The following is a 14,289-nucleotide window of genomic DNA, read 5'->3' as shown; positions in this document are numbered from 1 at the left end:
GTTCTAAGTTCAGTATGTCACTACATATAAAACCTGTATAAGTGTTAGCTATTTTTATCTCTTTCACCTCTGCTTTACGTGAAGAGTGGCATTCTTCCTTAAGGAAGGCCTGTCCCTCCACCAGCACTAATGATATCATTCCATTTCATCTCCTCCAAAAGATTGTGCCCTTTTTTGTTCTTACTCTTCAATGTCTCCCTGTCTACTGGCCCATTTCCTACTGCCCACAAGCATGTCCATGTCTTCCTCATGCTCAAAAAACTAACCTTTGATGCTACCACCTCTGCTACCTATCATCCTTTATCTTTCCTGCCTTTTGTGGTTGTCCTCCTGGAGAAGACTTCTCTCCTCTCACCCTCTTCCTAATTCTACAGGGCATCTGATCTCATCATTCAATGGAAACTGCTTTATCTAAAGTTACCAATGATCTCTTAATGCTCAATTCTAATGGCCTTTTTTCAATCCTTATTCTTCTTGAGCTGTCCAAAGCCCCTGACACTGTTGATCACCTTCTTTGATTTGATACTCTTTTTTCTCTAAGTTTTTGGGGCACCACTCTCTCTTAGTTCTTCTCCTACTCAACTGACTGCTTCTTCTCAGTGTCTTTTGCTGAAACTTCATCCTGGTCACACTCACTAATCATGGGTGCTCCACAGTCCTGTCTCCTGGTTCCTCTTCTCTTCTCTCCCCCTAGACTATTTTACTTGGTGATGTTATCAGTTCTCATGGGTGCAATGATCATCACTATAGGGAATGAAGATCTATTCTTTTCTAACTTGAAGCAAGAAAACTAACAGGATCCTAGCTTAATCAGCACTAATCTCATAGGCCTCATTGGAAGTAATAATGATGATTCTAGAGCTGTGAGCTCTTCCACCCAGCATGCACTTGCCTTCCCCCTGCCTGCAGGTGCGGCACCACCTCCTCTCTCTCTTAAGGGTTTAAATTTACCACTTCAAAGTTCACCATGGATGATGATATTGTTGCTCTCGTTATTGACAATGGCTCTGGAATGTGCAAAGCTGGCTTTGCAGGAGATGATGCCCCTCAGGCTGTCTTCTCTTCCATTACTGGGCACCCCAGACGTCAGGGTATTATGGTGGGTATGGGCCAGAAAAATAGCTATGTGGGAGATGAGGCCCAGAGAAAGAGAGGTATTCTGACCCTGAAGTACCCCACTGAACATGGTATTGTCAGCAACTGGGATGACATGGAGAAGATCTGGCATCATACTTTCTACAATGAGCTCCATGTGGCCCCTGAAGATTATGTTTGAGACTTTCAATACCCAACCATGTACACTGCCATCCAGGCTGTGTTATATGCCTCTGGTCGTACCGCTTGTATTGTGATGGACTCTGGTGATGGTGTGACTCACACTGTGCCCATCTATGAAGGTTATGCCCTTCCCCATGCCATTCTCTGTCTGGATCTGGCTGGCCATGATCTGATGGACTACCTCAAGAAGATCCTGACAGAGAGAGGGTACAGTATCATTACCAGAACTGAGAGGGAAATCGTGTGTGACATCAAGGAGAAGCTGTGTTACATTGCCCTAGACTTTGAGCAGGAGATGGCTACTGCTACATCTAGCTCCTCTCTGGAAAAGAGCTATGAGCTCCCTGATGGTCAGAAGATATCACGGTTATCATGACTGGCAACGAGAGTTCCGATGCCCAGAAGCACTCTTCCAACCATCTTTCTTAGGTATGGAATCCATGAAACTACCTTCATCTCAAACATGAAATGTGATGTTGACATCTGTAAGGATTCGTATGCCAATATGATATTGTCTGGTGGTACCACCATGTACCCAGGCATTGCTGACAGGATGCAGAAGGAGAATACAGCCCTAACTCCCAGCACAATGAATATCAAGATCTTTGCCCCACCTGAGTGCAAATACTCTGTCTAGATTGAAGGTTCCATCTTGGCATCTCTTTCCACCTTCCAGCAGATGTAGATCAGCAAGCAGGGCCCTCCACTGTCTACCACAAATGCTTCTAAATGGATTGTTTGTATTTTTTTGGGTTGCCTTTTTTTTCTGGTCAAAAGGTATGACATGATAATTGCTCCCCCAGAAAGATGAGATTGGCATGGTGTCATCTGTTTTTTGTTTGTTTTGGGTTTTTTTGGTGCTTGACTCAAGATTTAAAAACTGGAATGATGAAGGAGATAAACAGTCTAAGTATGTTGGAGGCAAACACCCCCAAAGTTCTACAGTGTGTCTTCAGGACTCTGACTGATTGTACATTTGTTTTTGTTTTTTTAATAATTGTTCCAAATATTATATAATACATTGTTACAAAGTTACAAGCCTCTATCAAGGCTGTCCTCTGCTAGAGCAAAGGAGCTACACAACAAAAATCCAGATGGGGAGGGGGAGGGGAGGGAAATACTAGTATTGCTTTACATGTACATTATATAATCCTTTAAAAAAACACTTTTTGTATCTTCTGACTTAATACTTGTTCCCCTTTTTTTAACTGTCAGCCATAATGGGCTCCCCAAATTCCCTCCCTGCCCCCAACAGAGATGTGAATGAAGACTTTATAGCCACCTGTGAGTTTTATGAGACTGGTGCCAGTACTTGGGGGAGGAGAGGAGCTTTACCTGTACACTGACTTAAGACCAGTTCAAATAAAAGTGCACAAGTTAAAAAAAAAATGATGATTCTAGGTGGCTGATGTATTGAGCACAGAGATAGTAGAGATAAAAATGCACTCACCATTTTAAATTATAAGTGGGAAAATAGACTGCTAAACTTTACAATCATCTTTTCAGCAAAGCTGCTATTATGTAAATGGAGGCACAGTTGTATGTTCCAAATGACTAAATCCATCCTTGGACAGAGAGCCCTACACTCTATCTTACATCCTACACTAGGAAAGAAGCACACACTATAATCTCTTATTGCTAATTCATGAATTCTTTAAAATTTCATACTGGGCCTAAGTATAAAGTATCCAATGCTTTGATTTAAAAACTACATGCTGGTTTATCTAAAAAATAAATCAAGTCAGTAACTCACAAAGTTGTTGTAAGGATCAAATAAATAATGTATGAAAAGTGCTTTGCAAACCTTAAAGTGCTACGTAAATATTAGCTATTATTTATCTTGATAAAAATTTTGGGTTTACTAATGAATGAACATGTGAACATGAACATCTAAATTTTATGTACAATGTAAATATATTTGTAAAATTAAATAGGTTCTAATAGTTAACTATCACAAATGTAATCTATAGTTATATAGACTATCTTCTAGAAAATTAAATATATTACATATACAACTACTGGATATACAAATGATTTATTCAATATTTTGATTACACTGCTATTTAAAATATTTCACTTAAAAAAGTTTTCCTTTTAAATACCTACACATTCCTGCACAAAGACAGAAATTTTTTTAAAAAGTCTGTTATCAATTACAATTGTAATCAGTTGGTTGAAAAATCAGTCTTAGCTATCAGTCCATTTGTAGAAATTAAGACCGACATTTTCTCAAGTTAAATAATCCAAAAGATTGAGATCATATTCTTAGTAATACATTTATGGTAGGAAAGGGATTAGATCACTTTACTATCTTAGAAGATTACTATAACCCCACCCCACCCCCATCAATAAAAGAACCTACCCAGTGATCCCCTTCTCCCCTGGCAGAATGAACCTTTAAAAAACAGCAGATTTCTCCTTTAACACTTTCTCCTTCAGCTTCCTGGTAAGATTAATTTCCTTTATGAAAACTGATGTAACTTTGAGAAAGTTACATTCTGAAATTAGAGGTTTATCTTTTTTTTATATATATATATATATCCTTACACCTACCTTATGGGGATGATGTAGGAAAACAGTAGGAGGAACCGAAAAAGGTTACGGTACCATGGGCCTACAAATCCTTGCAAGGTTACCATAACAACTGAAAGGGCAACAAGGGCCAAAAACAGTGCTTTGGTCAGCTGATTCAGTTCAAGGTCCAGCAATCCCACCTGAAAGAAATAATACAAACTTTATTTGTGCAGATGACCAAAAACCTTACAACAAAGACAGAATTAATACATTATAATCTAAAATATGAAAGTTCTTTATGGTTCAAAAATTCATTTATTAGATGTTCTTCATTTTTAAAGAATATTTACATCAGTATTAAAATGAAATGGAAAATATTTTAATTTAAACAGTCTCATCATAGGTCATTTATTGGTATGGGAAGAATTTCTCAAATTAGGTCAAAATCTTGAGTGATAATTCTTTGAAAGTGTTTGCAGAATGAGGTAAAAATGCAAAGAAAATAAATATAATTGCTATGATTAGATGTTAGAATTAGACTAGTCCACCAGAGCAAAAATTGAAATGTTGGTGGTAATGGTAATTTGCTTATAAGTAAGGTTCAACTGCAAACTAAGAACCTGAGTTTTGGTTTCTCTCTGGGACACTGCTGCTCAGCTTCTACTGTGGCAGAGTTCTGAATTATGTTTATTCAGAACTATTTACTCAAGTTGGGAGTCATCAAAGATGTTGAAATGATAATGAGTTGAAGGGAACCTGTCCTGCTCTTTCCCCAAACCAGCACAAGAGTGCTCTTATACCACTAGACGTAATATACTTCTAGTTTTTGTTCTCTAAGAACGTCAAAGAAGTTCCTACTTACCAAGCATATAATTTCATAAAGCTCTGAGTTTTATGGAGTCCAAACTGATAAATACTATTTAGTACCACCTCTATCTCTGAAATTAGGATCAGGTTGACAGTGACAAAGTTACACCAATACTGGTGACATCTCTGCCACAGTAGGAGCCAACAAGAACTAACATGTCTTAAAGAGAAAAAGATAACTTTGAAAGGGCTAAATGGTAATGGATAATCGTTATGTCCTATCATGAAAAAGCTTGAGAATTGCTACACTTAAATTCACCTTGTGATAATGTCAAAATCTTTAAAATGACCTAAAAAAATCAGTTTTTATCTTACTACTCTCATATATGATTAACCTAGACCTGCTTTCAGATAAGATTTGCAACTAAGTTTGCTGAGAATTTTAGATTCAATGATTCAAATACCAAAAAAAAAAAAGAGAGAGAGAGAGAGAGAGAGCAATTTTACCTTTAAACTTTTCCTAGGGCAGAATTTTCAGTTAAAAAATATAATTTCTGCTATACTAACCTGGTAAAATCCAACAATATACTTTCTCAAGCAACAGAGGAAGTAGCATTCACTGATTCATTAGGATTCTCTGCTTAAACCACAAATGTTTCCAGTTTTAATGGAAAAATCAGTTACTCGTAGTTGACACTTTTTATAAGTAGATTTTAAAGACTATCGAAAAGTAGAGTAATATGTTTACAGGGGAATAGGGCTAGGCACAGCTGGTTCCACCTCCACCTTCAGATAGGGCTACATGACCTAAAGAATTTATAATTCAAGTGGCCCACTTGTATTGCTAGCCACCCCACTGGTGTGCAAGCCAGGAAGATACTCATTTCCTGCATAAATCTAGGGATAACATTCTTAGGCATACTTTGGAGAGCTCATTTTGCAAACTGTGGGTTGGTGAATCAGGCTTAATGTTTCTGAAACCTGACCTCATTTTCCTTCTTTATATCTTGTCACTTATGATGTGCAATGCATCTAATGACTAAGGAAACTTTAAATAATGAATAAGCTAACAGATAAGTATCAGTTTCAAGTGGAATATCTGCTTATTTTTAATTTAACATATTGAATAAGAGCCCAGGCTTTCCACAAGATGAAGAAAAACACTTTTCTTATTGTACCCCTTAAAAGAACAGGAAAAAAAGCCAAGAGATCCAGTAATTAACTTCTGAATAGAAACTTTTCAAAGAAGCAGAAAATCTCAAACTTTCTATTTCCCCAATAAGGTATAATATACACGGATTCATTTTTGTGGAGCAACTTTTAGCCAAGTAAAACGTGTGGGAAAATTATATCAACAAGAACTTCTCTGAGTTGTATCACAGAAGCTCTTTTATCTCTAGGCACTGCCAGCAGGATCAGTAAAACATAACATTTCCCCAGATAACAAACAGTCTGAAAAGGAACTATATTTAAATAGTTCTGAAAAATTCCAACATTCTTGCTTCTGTATAGGCTGTCCCTTCCCTTGAGAACGAGGCAGCTGAAGACCACAGCGGCTGATTTATCAGCTGCATTTAAAAAGCAGCACAACGAGGACAAATATCTTGCAATTTCCGCTGCTTCAACTACTACATAGTTTATGCTTGAATTATTGAGAAAAATAGGTTTTTGGATTAAAATGAAGAAAAATTAAGCCAGGGAAGTAGAGCATGTTTCAAAGCCCAGATCTTTTTGCGTTGACAAAGGCGGTCTAAGTTTCAGGCCTCGCTGAGGATCAGATGAAGTCATTATTCATTCAGTCAGGGAAAAAAGACTCAATTACCTCAACCTAAAGATGCTATCAATGAATGCAAAGTGCATATTTTACTCTATTCATCCAAATCCCATTAAAAAGTGAAAGGAATGATTTAATCTGGCCTTCTAGAGTTGGTCTTTTTTTGTAATAAAATAAAGAATCTCTGTCCGGCAAAATGCATAACCACTACCTCACACTTTCCCCCCCTGCATCATAGCAGTGAAAGACTGTAAAAGCAGAGACAAAAACAGTTAGAAATGAATACAAAGTTTCCTTTGAAAAAATGCCACATATAGGATCGAAACATTAAATGTAGCCCACTGCACAATGATATGTAGATAATTTAAGCATTAATACCTTTCTAATTGATGAAGCAGATGTGGTCAGTTGCCTGACTGGTGAATATAAGAGTCAAGAGACCAAATAAAATGTCCAAATGGTTTTTAGAGAAAAAAAAAGCTTATTTTCTCCCAGGTAAAATGTTATCTTTTTTTTTTTAAACAAGATTACATCCTGCTTTCTGTCAGGTACACTACCTTAAGTATGTCTAATCTGCCTACAGCCTAATGGTAATCTGACTACAATATACAGTACTATGTTGAATTTCTTTTTAAAGTGAGGTTGACTTATTATAGCTTAACACATGAAATCTCCAAAGAGGAACAAATTAAAGATATATTCTGTATCTCTTATTTTGCAAAACTTCAAATATTTAGTAAGAGTAAATATTTAATAACTTAGCTCTTCTGGCTATTCACAGTAGTGTTTATAATTCATCTAAGGCACATTTTTAAGTTTATCTGGATTCCTAAATGTACCAAGTCACATTCTGGTTAAAAAACTAGTTAACTGGTAAATCTAGAAGTGTTACTGTTTTCCAACCAGAAACTTCTAACATCTTGGAGAACCTTTGTCCTTTGCCATAGCCACAATCTTTTCACTAACAGAATATTCTTAATCATATGAGGTAATTATGACTACATAAGAAAAAGGTGAATTAAGCAGACTACAGAGTAATTTTCAACATTTATTGTAATTTCCCATATTTGTAAAGCAAATTTTCTTCTACTTGTCATAATATTTGTTCTGTTTGAAACAACTGTGATAACAAAATTAAATACGCCACTGGAAATTTTAATCTCCAAGGGAAAATTTGTGCATAATGTCTAAGACAACCACAATAGTTTTGCAAAGGGGCTGTTCTAGGATAATGAACACAATAATTGCCTGTATAATCTAAAATGCTACTAATGGCAACAATCACAAATCCATTTAGCTCCTCTTTAATTTATGTACCAAGTTTTAAATAGCTAATGGTTCTCAGTAAAATAATGGTTTATACCAACAATAAAGGGTAAGTACGGTATTCTCCTGCTTAAACAAGAAAATATCAGTCAGAGTTGTTGCTTTTTTTTTTTGAATGAATGAATGAATGAGAATAAGGTCTTATCTTTGCAACACAGTACTATGCTAATATATTTCAAAGTTAAAATCCTCACATACTATTAAGTTCCTTTGAAATCAACTTACTCCAAATTGAAAGAAAGGTTTGAGGTTACAAAAACTTTAGGTTGGACTGCTGATTAATGAAATAGAAGATGAAACAAAAAGGATGACCATCAGGGAAACAAACTATTCTACTAGATACTATCCATAACCATGATGCTAACATTCTTTTGAAATGGAAATATATTTTCCAAGCTGATCAGGAATTTTGTTAAGATAACAAGTGTTAGACAGGAGGATTGTAAATGTTCAATTTAAATTTCTGTCAGAGGTTAAACTCATTGTTTCAATTTAGTTTCCCCTATTTCCCTTTAACTGTAGGTAGCACAATATAAAAAAGATAGAAGGATGCAATATATCATTCTCCATTTGTCCAAAGTTGTTTGCACATATTGGATTACCAAAGTGTTTAACTTACTGGCAGATACCTTTAAAAGAAAAAAGTCTAATAAATATAATGTAGCAAGGTTGTATTATGTTTTAATTATGCTCTCAACTTTAGGAATTTCTATTTTGATGTTTAAAATATAGAGAAGACTGCCATTAACCTAGAAATAACATTTTTTCTTTTTAAGAATATCTTCATTAAAAAAAAACTTTAACAGAGTCTAAAAGTAAAAACTAGAAATAAGATATATTTAAATTTTCATGTATGTTTTTTCCTATTACCAAAGTTTTTTTGGGAGGTGGGGTAGGGAATAGGGGTGGGAAAAGGAACACTGTCTTAAGTGTTTCCCAGTACATTCAGGCCAGGAACAAACTGTAGAAATGTCTAAGCCATTATTGTTTATCGCGTCAGTGATCTGAGAAATAAGAAGGGTTTCTTTTGGTCATTATAGCCTATTGGCTCAATAATCTGTGTTTTAAAAGCTCCCTAAATAGGTATTAGAACATCAATTCTTAATGTTACAATCTATCACCTTAATCATTTTTTAAGATCCCTAAATCTATATTTACACAACATAAGTTTGAAAAGTCAATTAACATGTACTTTCATGGCCCATTATTTTATCAGCTAACATATTATATAGCTGAATTTACCAACTACTGCATTCCATGTTATTTGAAGGGTTTTGATTTTATTCAAGATTTTGTTACCTAAGGTGATATTTGTTGTGTATTTGCAATAAATACCACTTCGCAAATCTCAAAGAAGAGACTTCAGAGGCCATCTAGCTTATATTTGAACAAGAATCTCCTTTACAAAGTGTAGTTGTTCAGTTTGAAGACCTCTAGTGGTAGGGAAATCCACTATCACCTGAGGCAGCTAGTTCCATTTTTGGATAGCTCTATTTGCTGAAAAAAAATTTTTTTTATATTAAGCCTAAATCAGCCTTTCTACATCTAACACTCATTGACCTAGTTCTGGAGGACAAGAAGAATAACTCATCCTGACTGTCTACAAGTCTATTTGCAACCCCAGTTCTATCAACTGAACCATAGAACAATCTAAAGGACCATCACCACACTGGTTGCTGTCTGTCTGGTTGCTCCAGTTCATCAGTCTCCTTTCTTCCTCTAATTTAATAAACCATCAGCACTTTATGATCAAATACAAACTCCTCTGTTTGGCGTTTAAGACCTTTTATAAAACATGCTAGTTCATTCCACTTAGCCTACCATGGTGTGCCAAAACAGCCCACTTCCTATCCTCCACACATGGCATTACACTACTCATCTCTGTGCCTTCTTAAGGCTGTCCCTTTCACCTAGAGTGCACTTCATTCTCATCTCCATCCCTTACTGTCCCCACTTTTCTTTAATCTTCAAAGCTCAACTCAAATGCTATTTTTTATCTGAGGTCTTCTTTGATCTCCCTCCCCTCCTCCTTTAGTTCCCCTATATTACAATGTATTTGCTTTATATATACTTATATGTGCACGTACTGTCTGATAGAATATGAAGCTCCATTTTGGTTTTTATAACCCCACTATCTACTTGAGCACCTGGCACATGAAAGTTATTTAGTAAATGTTCTGATTACTTCTTAAAATGTGGTATCCAAAAGTTAATAACAGTGTATGCTAGATTTGTATGGTATAACTTTTAATGTAGCATAGGATTTGAATAACTTTTTTGAGCCAGATCACATTGCTGACTTACCCTGAGTTTACATTAATCTACCAAAACATCTATTTCAGACACACTCTTGCCTGCCCCATTTTGTTCTTATTAAGATGATGTAAAAAAAAAAAACAAATGTAAGGTCTGTAAAACCTAGGCTTCAATTTTGCCTCAAAAACTATCAACTAACTTAATTTCTCTGCACCTCAGTCTTTTCATGTGCAAAACTAGAACACTGTAATGACATCTAAGGTTCCTTTCTAGCTCTATATTTATGATCCTAGTACATTACATACTTTACGTTTATTCCTACTAAATTTCAGTGTATTCACACTTAGTCCACTCTTCTAACCTGTCAAGGTCTTTTTTATTCTTGACTATGTCATCCAAGTATTTATAATCCTCCTTAGTTTTGAGTCATTCGCAAATCAGCTAAGTATGAAATCTATGCAATTAATCAAATCATTTAAAAAAAATTGAAAAACAACATTGGACCACTGGGGTGCTCAACTAGGGACCTCCCTGTCCAAGTGAAACCTTTCAGTTCTACTCTTTCAGTCCACTTGTTCAAAGTGTTTCTGAATGAACCTGAATGGTTATGACCTTATCCACACTTCTCCATGATGGATTTTATTAAATGAATTTTTAAAAGTTATACAAAGATTGTTCTAAGAAACAAACAAAATGAAAATCTGATTTGTTCAAATTTCTGAATACTGTTGCTAGAAAGAAAGGAAATATAATTATCTTGGACATAAGAATAGAAACTAATTTAGTATAATAACAAACCAAAATGAGACAACAAAATATTAATGCAAACTTGAAACTTAAATATTGTACTTTGCCCATTTAACAGTGTTAAAAATAACGCATAACATATCAATTTTTTCTTATTTATATACCCTCAAATAATCATCAGAGACAGCAAATTCTGTCTCCTGTCCTACAAAGAACATTGTGACAAAAAAGAAGTGTATTACTAAATCTGCAAACACAACTGAATTATTTGTTAAATCTGAAGTGATGGTAATGATTACATAATAAAAATTATCTCCTGTAAGTGCTGACCTTCTTACTTATAGATCACCCAAGGAATTTTCTTTTAAAAAATACTATCTGGCTATCCTTAGCTTAAAGAATTCTCATTGCTCTGAATATTAATTTTCTTCCCCAAACTAAAACTGATTGAAAAATCATCATGTTAGATTCTTAGGTGTTTCATATAAATTTTCTAACCAAAATATACTTTTACACAATATAATTTTGTAGTACCATTTATTATTTTCTTACATGCTAAGTCCATTAGATTTCTGAAATTGACAAACATCAACAAACATCAACATTTACATATACAAACACAAAATATTTTCTGTGAAACCACAGATCTCTATTATGTAAAGATTAAAAATAAAATAAAATATATTCAACACCTTAGTTTCAAAGTTGTCCTGCTTGTCTGTGTATATTCTTTAAATGGCTCTGTTTTTCTTTCCTTTTTTTGTCTTAAAAGCACCACTATAACCTATCCTCTTCATTCTATACCTCTAGTCCCCATCATCTTTCTTCTCTAGATGGGTAGTATAATTCATTTTTAGGCTTCTGTAGTCATGCTTGGTCACTTGTATTGATCAAAGTTCTTAAATCTTTTCAATTTGTTTTTCTTTACAATGTTATATTGATTATATAAATTATTCCCTGGTTCTGCTCACTTTGCACTCATTGTGCAGTTCACACAAGTCTTCCCAGGTTTTTCTAAATCTATTCCTTTTATAATTTTTTACTGCACAATATAGTAAAAAACTACATTACATTCACATCTGATCATTTATTCAGCCATTTCCCAAATGCATATCCCCTGTGTTTCTAGCCCTTCACTATAATAAAATATGCTGCTATAAAGTTTTGTATATAATTAGTCCTTTTCCACTGTCTCTGACCTATCTGAGATCTAGGACTAGTAGCGGCATTGTTGGATTAAAGGGCTGAAACAATGCAGTGATTTTTTTTTTATCTTTGGTAGTGCCAAATTGCTTTCAAGAACGGTTGGATCAATTTGCAGCTCCATCAACACTGCATTAGATGTTGGTTCTCCCACAATCCTCCAACATTTGTCATTTTCCTTATATGTCATATATTTGCCAATTTGTTGGTTGCAAGGAGAACCTTAGAAGTGTTTTTTATGTGCATTTCTTCTTAGTGATTTGGAGCATTTTAAAATATGGGTATTGAGAGTTTAGATTTCTTCTCTTAAGAACTACTCTTTCATATCTTTGACCATAAAAAAAATTTCTTAATTTGAACTTTAGTTTACTTGGAGAACTTATATATATGTTTTTAACCAGTGTTAACAACTATAATAATATTTAAAATGAAAAAAAAAGTATAATACTTACAGTTATGTTGATAATTTCGACTGGACAAAGGCATAAAATCTACCACTAAATATCAAGAGTAACTAATGTTTTGGAACACACAAATTCTGTTCTTTGAAGAAAATGTGTAGATTATTTTAAAATTAGAGATTTAAGGAGAATTTTCAAACATAACATTTTATTCTGTGAATAACATTGGTAATTGTGTCATTCTTTGAAAATGATCTTAGCAACTAGGTCATTTAGCATGTGCTCCTGTATAATATGATTCAGTCTCATTTGAGGGAATGGTTTTCATTTTTAATTCATCTTAACATTTTAGGCTGTATATAGTATCTTTGTGGGGGGTGGGGAGGAAAATGCAAAGGCTGAAAAAGCAATGTTATTGTTTGACCAGAAGAGGGAGCTCAAGATTGTTCTTTATCAGTTCTTAAACATACATTGGCTATTCAAGTTAAGAGCTGTAAACATAAATCACTGATAAGGCAGCACATGGCACAGCTACCCCAAGACTTTTAAAGAAAAACTACATACACACACACACACACACACACACACACACACATATGTGTGTGTATATATGTATATATACATATATATAAAATACAGCACTACATTAAAGAAATTTCATATGCTAATAACATCTGAAAAAATGTTTCAGAAAGAAAAATGCTTTTATGAAATAAATGTTTGGAGGTGGCTTAGCAAAAAAAAAAAATCAGAAACTACCCTGCATCCAGTACCCAAGTAGGTAATTAGACTACAGCGTAAGACTAATCCCAAAACTAAGTCAATAAAAATATACTGATAGCCTAAGTTAATGGCTTCATGATCCTTGTTGGTTTCCTAACAACATAGGAAGCTATCAATTCTAAATGGGCCACCCACCAATTTAGAATAATTACTTCAATAACCTATGCTACTACTGATATCAGAAACTTCAATATTTAATATCATTCATAAAATGGAAATCTTAAAATCAAACATTCAGTTTTCAATCTTATTAAATGAGTAAATTTTTTGGGGGGGAGGGGGTAATTTTATATTTCTATAAATGGCTCTTTTGAAATACCATTAAACTTTCTAGTCCTTACTATCTACACAGTATGATTTCTGAATTTCATTTAGAAGCAATATTTTCAGTTTGCTACTTTTTATTTACAGTCCCTAATGCTATCAATTTATATGGAGTGATAAAAAAAACCCTGATTTGTAAAGAAACTGACGTAATTTAATTTTCAATTTTAACATTCTTCACAGTTTTTCATACAGGTTCTCATACAAGATTTTCTTTCAGAAACATGAAAAAAAAAGCAGCAGCACTACTAATACCTATGCTATACAAAGAAACACACATGATCTTTTGTAACTAATATAAAAAGGCTCATTTTTATTTCTGCTTTATTTTTCCTATGTTCAAGAGTACATCCAGAACAGTATGTAACAGTATTTACCTGGAAATAAAACAAATTTCCTAATGTGTTAAAAGAAGGGTTCTACTTCAGTGATATCTAGTCTACATCCTATAACCTTACATAATTTCCCTTAAAATGTGAAAGGACCCCTATTAAACTTTTTATAATTTTTCTTCACAAAACATACAATAAAGAACTATTTATGATACGTCTAATTAAAGAAAAATGTCTCCTCACTAAATTATGACACATAACATGACTGAATGGAAGGTTATAGTTTAAAAATCTTAAAAGTAAGAATCGCTAAACTGTTTGAATGCAATGACAGTAGATTTGGAACTGTTAAAATACCTATATACCATCCCATGATGTTCTAAATGTTTTCAGGCAAAAGTAATAAGTATTCTTTTCTGTAGATCAAAACTAAGAGGAAAAACAAAATGGCACTTCTTATAAAGTGTTAGCTTCTGATTTGGTTGAATTTTCTGTGGCAATACAGTGAAGACTGTTCTGAAATTACTTGTAACTGTGTAGATGT

The 14,289-nt window shown here is 34.1% G+C and overlaps 1 protein-coding gene across 7 annotated transcripts in view; it reads right to left on the bottom strand.

Moving 5' to 3' along the window:
- ATP9B (ATPase phospholipid transporting 9B) overlaps positions 1-14,289 on the bottom strand; it is a 460,772-nt gene that overhangs the window by 159,863 nt on the left and 286,620 nt on the right. For all 7 annotated transcript variants that reach the window (XM_020986912.2, XM_020986914.2, XM_020986916.2 and 4 more), the window contains one exon: positions 3,832-3,992. In XM_020986912.2, coding sequence (XP_020842571.1) covers positions 3,832-3,992 — 161 coding nt within the window. The remainder of the gene's footprint in view (positions 1-3,831; positions 3,993-14,289) is intronic.

The sequence above is a fragment of the Phascolarctos cinereus genome, unplaced genomic scaffold, assembly GCF_003287225.1.
Source record: "Phascolarctos cinereus isolate Bilbo 61053 unplaced genomic scaffold, phaCin_HiC Scaffold_4;HRSCAF=312, whole genome shotgun sequence".
Classification (NCBI taxonomy): Eukaryota; Metazoa; Chordata; class Mammalia; order Diprotodontia; family Phascolarctidae; genus Phascolarctos; species Phascolarctos cinereus.
This window is presented reverse-complemented; position numbering and strand designations above follow the sequence as displayed.